Source organism: Heterocephalus glaber, unplaced genomic scaffold (genome assembly GCF_053883595.1).
Source record: "Heterocephalus glaber isolate CG9 unplaced genomic scaffold, H.glaber_assembly_v1.0 deba00001429, whole genome shotgun sequence".
Lineage (NCBI taxonomy): Eukaryota > Metazoa > Chordata > Mammalia > Rodentia > Bathyergidae > Heterocephalus > Heterocephalus glaber.
Window position 1 is genome coordinate 26,045,752 of NW_028258294.1, and position 12,871 is coordinate 26,058,622.

The 12,871-nt window shown below is 38.1% G+C and overlaps 1 protein-coding gene and 1 pseudogene across 4 annotated transcripts in view; one reads left to right on the plus strand and one right to left on the minus strand.

Moving 5' to 3' along the window:
* Positions 1-12,871, minus strand: part of Rdx (radixin) — a 94,792-nt gene that overhangs the window by 22,408 nt on the left and 59,513 nt on the right. For all 4 annotated transcript variants that reach the window (XM_004856522.4, XM_021237911.2, XM_021237910.2 and 1 more), the window contains 4 exons: positions 9,447-9,607; positions 8,500-8,592; positions 1,272-1,514; positions 284-444 (listed from right to left, as the gene is read on the minus strand). In XM_004856522.4, coding sequence (XP_004856579.1) covers positions 284-444; positions 1,272-1,514; positions 8,500-8,592; positions 9,447-9,607 — 658 coding nt within the window. The remainder of the gene's footprint in view (positions 1-283; positions 445-1,271; positions 1,515-8,499; positions 8,593-9,446; positions 9,608-12,871) is intronic.
* On the plus strand, positions 2,976-8,504 carry LOC101713630 (splicing factor 3B subunit 1 pseudogene; annotated as a pseudogene).

Sequence of the window (12,871 nt, forward strand, 5' to 3'; positions counted from 1 at the left end):
TTATTCTTTAACAACAACAACAAAAAAAATCAAAAAATGGAAATGCAAATGGAGGTAATGGAACACTGTTCTCAATTTCCTGGCCCAAAAGAAAAACAAACATGACATCTCGCTGCCTTAATGTTGAAGAGCTCTCCTTAAATCTGTCTTTTAGCCACCAAAGTCAAACTGGTATAAATGCTTTGGCAAGGTAGGATGCATTCCATCACATCTGCAAAGGCCTGCTTTTCTCTGTTGGTGGTTCAGCTTATGAAGAACATGTATGCAAAATAACAGCTCTCACATTGCTTCAAACTCATCAATACGCTGTTTTGTATTGCCTTGTCGAATCTGTCGAAGAGTCTTGTACTTATCACGGCCTGCTTTAACATTCTCAGCATGAAGAACATCATTTTGTGTTTTCTTGGTTTCATCTCTGGCTTGGGCTAACTCTGAACTTAATGCCTACATTAAAAGATAAAGAGTATAACTATCACTGTTTTCTTTAAAAAACTTGTGAAAATGGCTTAAAGATGCAAACATATATGTATACATATATACCAAAAGTATATTAAAAAATCATTTTCTTTAAAGTGTACAAACTTATGGTGATGGAAATTATCAGGGAAGAATATCCATGGCTTTTCATTTCCACACTCATCAACCATGGTATTTTTGTATGTTAAAAATTTTCTTATCCAATACTTAAAAAGTTCAAGGTAGTTACTACAGAGTAATGTTATTTTAAAATCTAAAATCTATACCAAGAATGACGTTTTCTCCAAAAGTCATTTTCTTTATTACTATTTAAAGATTCCACCGATTAAAAAATTAGAATTTATCTGGAAAAAGAGCTCTAATGTTAAAATTTGCTATTTTGATCTAATTATGTACATTTAATAAACTAAACTTTTGCCATTATAAAATTTAGAGAATTCAGATTATGTAGTATCTTTAAAAAGTCTATTAAATATCACTGCATTTCAATGCATATTTTACTGTTTAAAAGCTGAATTGATTTGTTTTTCTAACAGAATTGGAATACTTTCTGCCTTTTAAAATGGATCAAAGTATAATTAAATAACTCACTAGTTAACAAACATTTGTTAATAGGGTCATACAATGGAAGACATGAAGTAACATGACTATAGGCCAAATACTTAAAAAGCAATCATAAGTCAGCCAGTGTTAAAGACTTCTAAACACATTCATTTTAGATAGAGAAAATGTAAACTGCATTTGAAAATGTAAACTGCATTTTAAATGTGCACATAAATGCAAACTTTAAATACCTGAAGTTGCTTCTTCACACGCTCATTTTTCTGTGTTTCTGTTACACGCTCCTCCTCACTTCTATGGTTCATGACTCCTTCGTTTGACAATTCAGCACTAGCCTCAGCATTATTCTCATCATGTTCATCATGCTCATTTTCTGTAGGAGGAATGACAGGTGGTGGTGGAGGCGGAGGTGGGGCAGACATTACAGTTTTTAACTCTTCTTTGGTCTTTTCTAAGTCTTCCTGGGCTGCAAAAGCCTGAATATTAAAAATAAGTTTATGAGCAACTTACTATGAAACACTAGTAACTAAAATCAAATTATCCTACTTATCTAACATAAACTACATTTCAGGATAATGAAAATAGGTTCTACTGAACAAAGCTTTTTATGGAAAAATACTAGCTAGTAGGTGAAATAAAAGTTTTTTAAGTATCACTTTGCAAGTCTGAATAAAACTAATTCTGGCAAGGATTATCCACTGTTGCTAAAATTGTTATGTACATTCTTGATGGGAAATTATTAGTATAATGAAGATTGCCACACATAACAGATTACATTTGAGCCACAATCAGACAATAGAGGAATCATTGTCATTACTGTAATCCAATGATCAATTAAAATCACTAATGGGAGCTTAACTAGATCCTAATAAGTATCTTCTGCCATGATACAACATGAAACATATAACTTCGTCAATGATTTGGGTGATCATATTGTTCTGGTTTGCCTGGGAGAGTCCTGCTTTACACAGTTGCCCTGTGTAAACTGTTTTGTTTTTTGAAATAGGGTTTTGCTATGTAGCCCAGCTGGCCTTGAACTCACAGCAATCCTCCTGCCTCAACCTCTCAAGTGCTGGGATTATAGGCATACATCCCCTGCCCCACACTAGCCTGTGTAATTATTAGTACACCCCCTTTACTCTCAAAAATGCTCCCTTTGGATGCTAAACTATAAGTCTCACCAGAAATTCTGAATATAGTCTTAGGTGAAAATTCACTAAAGCAGAACTGTATATACATAAGATATCAAGATCTCATTTTAAATATATAAATGTGTAAGAATATACACAAAAACAGGACAGATCATGTTTTACAACAGTATTCTAGTTTTTTAGATTAATTTTCCTTTTTGTGCATTTTCTTCTAGTTTTCAGGAATTAAATCTGTAATTTTTATTACATATTTATTTCCAGTACCAGGGATCAAACTCAGGACCTCGCACTTGCTAGGCAGGTGTGGCGCCAGTGAGCCAAATCCCTGGGCCTTGTAACTGTTATTTATAAAAGTTTCTATCTCAAGTCCATAAATCATCCCTAAGTGAAATCTATAATATCCTATTAATGGAAATAGTATATTCAAGGGATTAACATAATTTATTTCCTTTTTTTGGTGGTACTGAGTTTTCAAACCAGGGTGAACTACATTCTCAGCTCTTTTTGAGAATGTTTCACTACATTGCTCAGGCTAGACTCAAATTTAGGATTCTCCTGCCTCAGGCTCCAGAGTGCTAGGATTACAGATATGCATTACCATATCCCAACTGTTTATTCCTTCTGTAGTGACTGACTTAGTTGTATGTATGTATGTATACTACCAAAAATAAAAACAAAAAAACTAAACTTCCCAGTGAAATTTAAACTTCTACAAAGAAATTTAAACTTCAACTACAAGTCAAAACCATTTTATACACTAAGTACATTTCAGTGTAGAAAAGCATCGTATATAATTATATATCCTTAAATGCAATACAATTACTATATTGCGAATGCAATTACAGTTGCATTTAAAGTTGACGTTATTTAAGCCAGGCATGGTGGTGAATGCCTGTAATCGCAACACTTGGGAGGCTAAGACTGAGTTTGAGACCAGCCTGAACTACATAGTGAGACCCTTTCTCAAAAGAAAGTCATTTAGGGGCCGAGGATTTAGCTCAGTGGCACCAAACCTGCCTCACAAGTGCAAGGTCCTGAGTTCGATCTCTGGTACCAGAAAAAAGTCATTTAAAGTTTGAGTTAAATTCTCAACTGAAGTGTGTAAAGGACATTCATGAATTATTTTAGACAACAGCAGGTTTTTTTTTTTTTTTGGTACTGGGGATCGAACTCAGATCCTTGTGCTTGTTCAGCAGGCGGCAAAACCACTGAGCTAAATCCCTGGCCTAACAGCAGTTTTATTTATGAACTGTCATTAAAAATCTCAAATTCGGCCAGCTATTTTTCTCCACGGCAGGGGTGAGCAGAAGTGCTGGAGAGTGCTAGTTACGTCTGTGTGTCCGAGTGGACAAAATGGCGAAGATCGCCAAGACTCACGAAGATATTAAAGCACAGATTCGAGAGATTCAAGGCAAGAAGGCAGCTCTTGATGAAGCGCAAGAAGTGGGCCTTGATTCCACAGGTTACTATGACCAGGAGATTTATGGTGGAAGTGACAGCAGACTTGCTGGCTACATGACATCGATTGCTGCCATTGAACTTGAAGATGATGACAATGACTACTTATCGACGAGCTTGCTTGGCTAGAAGAAGCCAGGGTACCATGGCCCCCTGGTGTTGCTCAATGATATTCCACAGGCAACAGAACACTATGACCCGTGTGCTGAGCACTGGCCTCCGAAGATCGCAGACAGGGAAGAGGAATACAAAAAGCACAGGCGGACCATGATCATTTCCCCGGAGTGTCTTGATCCTTTTGCAGATGGAGGGGAGACCCCTGACCCTAAAGTGAATGCTTGGACTTACATGGATGTAAGCAGAGAACAGCATTTGACTAAGGAAGAGAGAGAAATTGGGCAACAGCTAGCAGAGAAAGCTAAAGCTGGAGAGCTGAAAGTTGTCAACGGTGCAGCAGCATCTCAGCCTCCCTCAAAGAGAAAGCAGCACTGGAATCAAACTGCTGACCAGACTCCTGGTGCCAGTCCCAAAAAGCTGTCCAGTTGGGACCAGGTAGAGACCCCTGGGCATACCCCATCTTTAAGATGGGATGAGACACCACTTGTGCAAAAGGAAGCGAAACCCCTGGAGCAAGCCCTCGCTTAAAAATTTGGGATCCCACACCGAGTCACACACCTGCAGGAGCTGCTACTCCTGGCTGTGGCAACACACCCGGCCACACGACCCCAGGCCACGGAGGCACGACTTCTAGTGCTTGTAAAAACAGATGGGACAAAACCCCCCAATCCGAGAGAAATACTCCCGGGCATGTAAGTGGATGGGCTGAGACTGCTCCAACAGATCAAGGTGGAGATTCAATTGGGGAGACACCAACTCCTGGAGAGATAAAATAAAAGAAAGTCCTGATGGGTTGAGACCCCAGCCAGTAAGATGGATGGAAGCACTCCTGTTCTGACCCCTGGAAAGATGCTCATTCGCACCCCAGCCATGAACATGGCCACCCCAACTCCAGGTAACATAAGGAGTATGACCCCTGAACAGCTTCAGGCTTGGAGATGGGAGAAACTGATGAATCCACCCACTCTCTGATGAAGAACTGGATGCTATGTTCCCAGAAGGATACAAGGTACTTCCACCTCCAGCTGGTTATATTCGAACCCCGGCCCAGAAGCTGACAGCAACTCCAACACTGTTAGGTGGAATGACTGGTTTCCACATGTAGACAGAACACAGAACTCTGAAGTGTCAATGGCGAGCCTTCTGGAAATCTTCCATTCTTAAAACCTGATGATATTCAGTACTTTGATAAACTCTTGGTTGATGTTGATGAATCAACACTTAGTCCAGAAGAGCAAAAAAAGAGAAAAATAATGAAGCTGCTTTTAAAAATTAAGAATGGAACACCTCCAATGAGAAAGGCTGTGCTGTGCCAGATCACTGATAAAGTGAGGAAGCTTGGAGCTGGGCCTCTTAATCAGATTCTTCCTCTGCTGATGTCTCCTACACTTGAGGAGCAGGAATGCCATTTGCTCGTGGAAATCACTGATAGGATACTGTACAAACTAGATGACTTAGTACGGCCATATGTGCACAAGATTCTTGTGGTCACTGAACCACTGTTGACTGATGAAGACTACTATGCCAGAGTGGAAGGCCAAGAGATCATTTCTAATTTGGCAAAGGCTGCTGGTCTGGCTACTATGATCTCCACCATGAGACCTGACATAGACAACATGGACGAGTATGTCCGTAACACAACAGCTCGAGCCTCTACTGTTGTAGCCTCTGGCCTCGGCATTTCTTTATTGCCTTTTTTGGGGGGAGGGGGTTACCGGAGATCGGGTCCTTGTGCTTGTGGGGCAGGTGGTGGAACCACTGAGCTAAATCCCTGGCCCCCTTTATTGCCATTCTTAAAAGCTGTGTGCAAAAGCAAGAAGTCTTGGCAAGCCAGACACACAGGTATTAAGATTGTATAGCAGATAGCTATTCTCATGGGCTGTGCCATCCTGCCACATCTCAGAAGCTTAGTTGAAATCACTGAGCAGTCTCGTGGATAAGACGCAGAAAGTTCGAACCATCATAGCGCTGGCCATTGCTGCCTTGGCTGAAGCAGCAACTCCTTACAGTACTGAGTCTTTTGATTCAGTGCAGCAACTCCTTACGGTACCGAGTCTTTTGATTCAGTGCTGAAGCCCCTGTGGAAGGGTATCCGCCAACACAAAGGGAAAGGTTTGGCTGCTTTCTTAAAGGCTATTGGGTACCTTATCCCTCTCATGGATGTAGAATATGCCAACTACTATACCAGAGAAGTGATGTTAATCTTTATTCGAGAATTCCAGTCTCCTGATGAAGAAATGAAGAAAATTGTGCTGAAGGTGGTAAAACAGTGTTGTGGAACAGATGGTGCAGAAGCAAACTATGTTAAAACAGAGATTATTCCTCCTTTCTTTAAACACTTCTGGCAGCACAGAATGGCTTTGGATAAAAGAAATTACTGACAGTTAGTTGATACCACTGTGGAGTTAGCAAACAAAGTAGGTGCAGCAGAAATCATATCCAGGATTGTGGACGATCTGAAAGATGAAGCTGAACAGTACTGAAAAATGATGATGGAAACAACTGAGAAAATTATGGACAACCCGGGGCCGATATTGATCACAAACTTGAAGAACAACTGATTGATGGTAGTCTTTATGCTTTCCAAGAACAGACTACAGAGGACTCAGAGATGTTGAATGGCTTTGGCACAGTGGTCAATGCACTTAGGAAACGAGTCAAACCGTACTTGTCTCAGATCTGCAGTACAGTTCTGTGGCTTTTAAACAACAAACCAGCCAAAGTCAGGCAGCAGGCAGCAGGCAGCAGATTTGATCTCTTGCACTGCTGTGGTCATGACGACTTGTCAGGAAGAAAAGATGATGGGGTGCTTGGGTGTTGTCCTATATGAATATTTGGGTGAAGAGTATCCTGAAGTATTGGGCAGTATTATTGGAGCCCTGAAGGCTATTGTAAATTTAATAGGTATGCACAAGATGACTCCACCAATTAAGGATCTGCTGCCTAGACTCACTCCCATCTTGAAGAACAGGCATGAGAAAGTGCAAGAGAACTGTATCAATCTTCTTGGACATATTGCTGACAGGGGAGCTGAATGTGTCTGCAACAGAGTGGATGAGGATTTGCTTTGAGCTTTTAGAGCTCCTAAAAGCTCACAAGAAAGCTATTCATAGAGCCACAGTCAAGACATTTGGCTATATTGCAAAGTTCATTGGCCTTCACAATGTATTGGCCACACTTCTAAACAACCTCAAGGTTCAGAAAAGGCAGAACAGTGTATGCACGAATTTATTGTCACCGAGAAGTGCTCCCCCTTCATAGTGCTCCCCGCCCTCATGAATGAGTAGAGAGTTTCTGAACTGAATGTTCAGAACGGGGTGTTGAAGTTGCTTTCCTTCTTGTTCGAATATATTGGTGAAATGGGCAAAGACTACATTTATGCCATGATGCTGTTACTGGAAGAGGCTTTAATGGATAGAGATCTTGTGCACAGGCAGCCCCACATGATCTGGGCGGTCATGGAGGGGCTCCGGGTCGCCATCAGGCTGTGCAGGATGCTGTGGTACTGCCTGCAGGGTCTGTTTCATCCAGCTCAGAAGGTCTGGGAAGTGCACTGGAAGATCTACAACTCCATCTACATCGGCTCCCAGGACGCACTCATCGCCCACTGCCCCTGCACCTACACAGATGACAAGAACACCTACATCTGCTAGGAACTTGATTACATCTTCTAGGGTCCCATGCACAACTGTTTCACCCTTAAACTTGCTTCAACTTGGTGGTGATACACAATTTTAAACGTTGCAGATCAGTATAGAGCTGGTCCTAGAGGGAGAACTAGAAATCCAGGAGCATGATTTTAAAATAACTTGTCTTGTTTTTGATGTTAAACAATAAACACCAGTAGCAACCAAGAACACAGTGATTATACGCACTCTACTGGAGGGATTTCATTTTTAATTCATCTTTATGAAGATTTAGAATTCATTCCTTGTATTCAAAGGGAACATTAGGGCTGGGGATTTAGCTCAGTGTCTCCGCCGCCTGCCTCGCAAGCGCAAGGTCCCAAGTTCAATCCCCGGTACCAAAAAAAGGGGGAATGTTTAATTGAGAAATAAACATTTATGTACAAAATGAAAAAAATCTCAAATTCACTGCAACCCTGTAATTCAACTTCATATCCAATAACTGGTTGTCATGCCCTTTTTCAGTCTACTAGAAATGCTTAATTCTTTGCTCTTCATTTTTCACTAACAGGTTATTTTAGGTTTCTCTCAAGTGTCCAATATCTTAACGATCCTTCACACTGATTGCTAAGTTATTTTTATAAAATCATAACTCAGCATGCTACAATCCTGCTTTACGATCTTCAGAGCCAGATGTTAACAGACACTCCCTAGCACCCTGCCTTAGCAGGTTATTTAAAGCCCTCCATAACTCAATTCCCTATTCAACTTAGCAGCCACATATCCCAACATTTTTGGTCATTTATATGCTCGTATTTCTATACTTTTCAATTTCCTTCTATTTGGAATGACCACCTCCTTCACTCCTAACCATCCTCATTCTTTTCCAGGCCTGAAATCTAATTTACTAGTCAAGACCCGGCTTAAATATATATGGGTTCCCAATACCTGTCTTGTTTCCACAGAAATTAATCACTTCTGCATTCCCAAAGTAATGAGCAAACATTAATCTGATATTCATCTGTATAAAGTTAAAGTATTACTGGATTTATTAATGGGTACAGAATAGCTATTCAAAAAAAGCTAGTAATGAACAAATAAATGATTACTTTGTGTTGCCACTCCGTAGCTTCCTCTTCCTTTTTCTTCTTGGCTTCTTCCAGAAGTGCAATCTTGGCAGTGAATTCAGCAAGTTCTGCTGCCTAAAATAATATACATTAAGTTAAATAGTTTTGATGTATATGCCCAGGCTGTTTTATGTTTTTTTTAGTTTTCCATTTTTAAAAAGGCAATATTCCTTGAAAGTCTTAAGTAGTTTATTTTTATAGTGCTAGAACAAGTTCTTGAGGTAATGAGCTCAGGTAATGAATGAGCTAATAAGGGAGACAAAATCTTGTTTTGAGTAGCAGGAATTTAAAATGTGTCACTTAGGAAACAGTTTATTGATAATAGTAGCTCCTAAGTATACAAAACAAAACTATGTAATGCTTTATAATTTAAACAGTACTCTGTCAAATCTCATCTGTTCCTCAGCAATCCTAGTAAGTACCATCATCCCTCTTTTCAAAGGGAGGAAACTGAGGCTGAATAAAATGCGAAGACATATAGCAAATAAATACCTGAACTAATACTTACACCAAAATCTTCTAAAAGTCATGCTAACTCATTATTTGGAAGTCCATTCAATAAATAAATCCAACCAATTATGGTATATAGTTATAAGGATCAAAAAATATTGTGTCAATTTATGTAAAACAAAAGATGTCAGAGGGCTCACTGCAGAATCCATCCAAAGTCTAAATGAATGAGAATCTTTTGTTGGCAACTGGATCCATTTAAAGATAGACCACAGAAAAATACCTTTTATCCTGTTTTATTTTTAGGGTTTTTTTAAAAGTAGAAATAAAAATTTTAAGGTTTAGTTTCACATTTTGTTACTAAGTTACTTGTATATTTGGTTTGCATTCCAGAAAGTGTGATATACTGTACTTAGTTTTATGAGGTTCATACCATCCATTTATATGAGTTTTTCTCTTAGACCAAGACAATGCCTTACCAGCTGTTCTTGATTCTTCAGCTGGTCGGCAGCTTGTTTTGCTATAACAGACTTGGCCTCTTCAGCAGCTTGACGCTCCTTTTCTAGCCGTTCTGCTTCTTCTTTTGCTCGTTTTCGTTCCTGATCCAATTCTAGAGCTTTTCGAGTCTGTTCTTCTAATTCTGTCAAATGTATGTATTACCCCACATCCCCAAAATAATTAATTCCAATTATTCTTATCAAAAGAAGCCACAATGTTAGCAAGGACTCTCATCTGTTCAGTTTCTCAAAATTAGCATATACTTCATTTTTAACTTGATGAAAGAACTTTTAGAAATGTATTATGTAATTGAAAAATGCAAAGACATGAAAATCTTTTGTAATTCAAGTTATTTCATAAGGCTTAAAAGCACATACCTTTATTTTTTTTTTAAAAATCTACTTAAAATTTTGACCTCAAGAAAAATATTGTTGGTTGTGGTGGTGCATGCCTGTAATTCCAGTATGGGGGAGGCTGAGGCAGAAGGATAGCCAAAAGATCAAAGCCAGCCTAGACTTCATAGTGAGTTCAAGGCCAGCCTGACCAACACAATGAGGCCCTGCCTCAAACCCTGCTCCCAAAAAACCTTATTTTTTTTAGAAAGAGGACACTACCAGTCTAAATAGCTTAACAGTAGAGTGCTTGTCTAGCATGCATAAAAAGCTTTAGGTTCAATCTCTAGCACTACAATAAACTTTTGACCTCAGTAAATAAGCTATTATGTTTAGAAATCTTATAACAATACATGTTAAAACTTACATAATTAAGATAGGTATATATACCAATTCTCTAATGTGAATGTAATTTTATGTATTACAAACATATTAATAAACTAAGATAAATTTTTAAATTTATGTAAGTTTGCTTATGTAAACTACATGTTGAGTTTCATCTTTATCTGAAATGTGTGGAGGATCAGAAGTGTTTCAGATTTCAAAATATTTACATATATATAATAAAATAATGGGTATGGGACCCAATCTAATATACACCTTATAGTCATAGCCCAAAGGTAATTTTATATAATATTTTCAGTATGTCTATGTTGTGACTAAGACCGGCCAAAGAAGCAACTGAAGATTTGAAAACAAGGTGTCAAACATCTGTACACCCATATTCACAGCATTATTCACAATACCTACAACGTAGAAGCAACCCAAGTGTGCCATCAAATGCACAGATAAGCAAAATGTATATGCATAAAATGAAATAATATGCAACCTTAAAGGAGGGAAATTCTGAGATATGTTCTAACATAGACAAATCTTGGAAACAAACTAAAACAAGCTTGCCTCAAAAAGATGAATAATGTATAATTTCACTTATGTAGTTAGAATGGCCAAAATCATAAAGACAGAGAGAAAAATGGTAGCTGCCAGGGGTGGGAGAAAGAGGGAAAGGGGGAGTAACTGTTTAACAGGTAGTTTCAGGTAGCGCTTCAGTTTTATAAGTTGTAAAGACTTAGGGAGATGGATGATAGTGATGGTCATTCAACATGAATGTATTTAATACCATTAAAGTGTATATTTGAAGTGAGAGAGATGGCAAATTTTCTTTTACATTTTAGACAATATACAATGCTTAATTTTAACTCAAAGCAAAAATTCTTTCAGGACTATAACAATAAAATTGAGTTACAAGGTTCAATTTTGAATTATTAGTCAATGTTAAAATGAATTGTGAAAACACTGAATGTTATTTTTTTAGAAAGTATGATTTTGAATAGTCATATATTCCGTAAATGACTTCCCATTTTTTCTTTTCTAGTTAATTGAATTAGAAAAAGGGTTAGCAAACTACAGCCCATGAACCAAAGCGAGTATCTTTTCTTGGTAAATAATGTTTTATTGGAACACAGCTATCCTCATTTGTTTAGGATTGTATAGGGCTGCTCTCACACTGCGGCCACAATGTTGAGTAAAATTTGGGACAGAGATCACATCAGAACTTGAAATATTTACTGAATTAGACCATGGATCCAGTTAAAACCTCTGTGAAGGACTCCATGAAAAAGATGAATATTAACACTTTTTTTGGCTTATCTGGCTCATAAAAATCTAAACTTAGAATTTTGAGGTCCGTCATGGGGAAAGAGGATATCAAAGACTCTAGCTTGAGGACAGGTTAAAGGTTGTAAGAACAAACTGTTTCTTATTAATAATTCCACAGTGATACAGATGGTTATAGTGCTTAATTGGTGATGGACCTGGAAAGTTAATGTAAACTCAAACTAAGAAAATGTGAGAAAGCTTTTCTCACACTTGAACCTAAGCATTACTGAATTTTGCAAACAAAATAATTTCTTAACCTATGACACCCTAAAGACAAAGTTTAGAAGCTTGGAAGCCATATAATTTTTTTCTTTTCTTTTCTTTGGTACTGGGGATCGAACTCAGGACCTTGCGGTTATGAGGCAGGCAGTGGCACCACTGAGCTAAATCCCCGGCCCCAAAGCCATATAATTTTAACAGCATTACTAAAAAGAATACCTAAATAGGCCACATATTCCAAAAAGATTACATTCTCCTTTTCTAAAGCAATCATTTTATCAAGTACCACTTTTTTTTTCCTTACAGGAAAAGACCACTATTTTAAAGAAAAGCAAATACAGTGGTACCTCAGTTTATGAACTTGTTTTACGATTTAGGGGAAGATAGCTGCATTTGTGTTTGTGTGGGGAAGATGGCCATGGTTGTGTTTGTTACCCTATGTGGAGTCTGCAAGTGGAAGCAAAATTTTCCCAAATGTTTTACCAATTTTACCAAATTATTTGGAAACAGAAGCATTCATGAACTGAGGTATTACCGTAGTAGTTCCACAATGAAAATTCTTAGAAATCATGAAATGAAGGCTGTGTACAAACTGCCAATAAATCAACATTAAAACACCTGTACCAATCTAAGAAATGGAGTCTTATCCCTTCACAAAAAAAGGGGAAGATTTCTGAGAATTTACTATATATGGAGTGATTTTCAAGATGTATTAATTGAAAAGAGCAAGATGCAAAAATATATTTAGCCAGGAATGGGGATGTCCACCTAAATCCCAACTACTGTGGAGCATTCTAGACCAAACTTGGCAATACACAGTAAGACTGTCTCAGAAAAAAATACACACACACGTATACTCAGACTCATATATACATAGTATGTTTTGGGTTAAGAAAGAGGAAATGAGAATCTCTCTTTATAGGGCCAGGGATTTAGCTTAGTGGTGCCGCTGCCTGGCTCACAAGCGCGAGGTCCTGAGTTCGATCCCCGGTGCCAAAAAAAAAAAAAAAAATCTATCTTTATATGTAAGTACTATATATTTAGTTTGTATGTAAAACTATCATTTGCTATTCCTAGAAGAGTGGAATAATGCCAAAACAGAACACAATAGCATGGGAACAGCACTGGGACCAGCA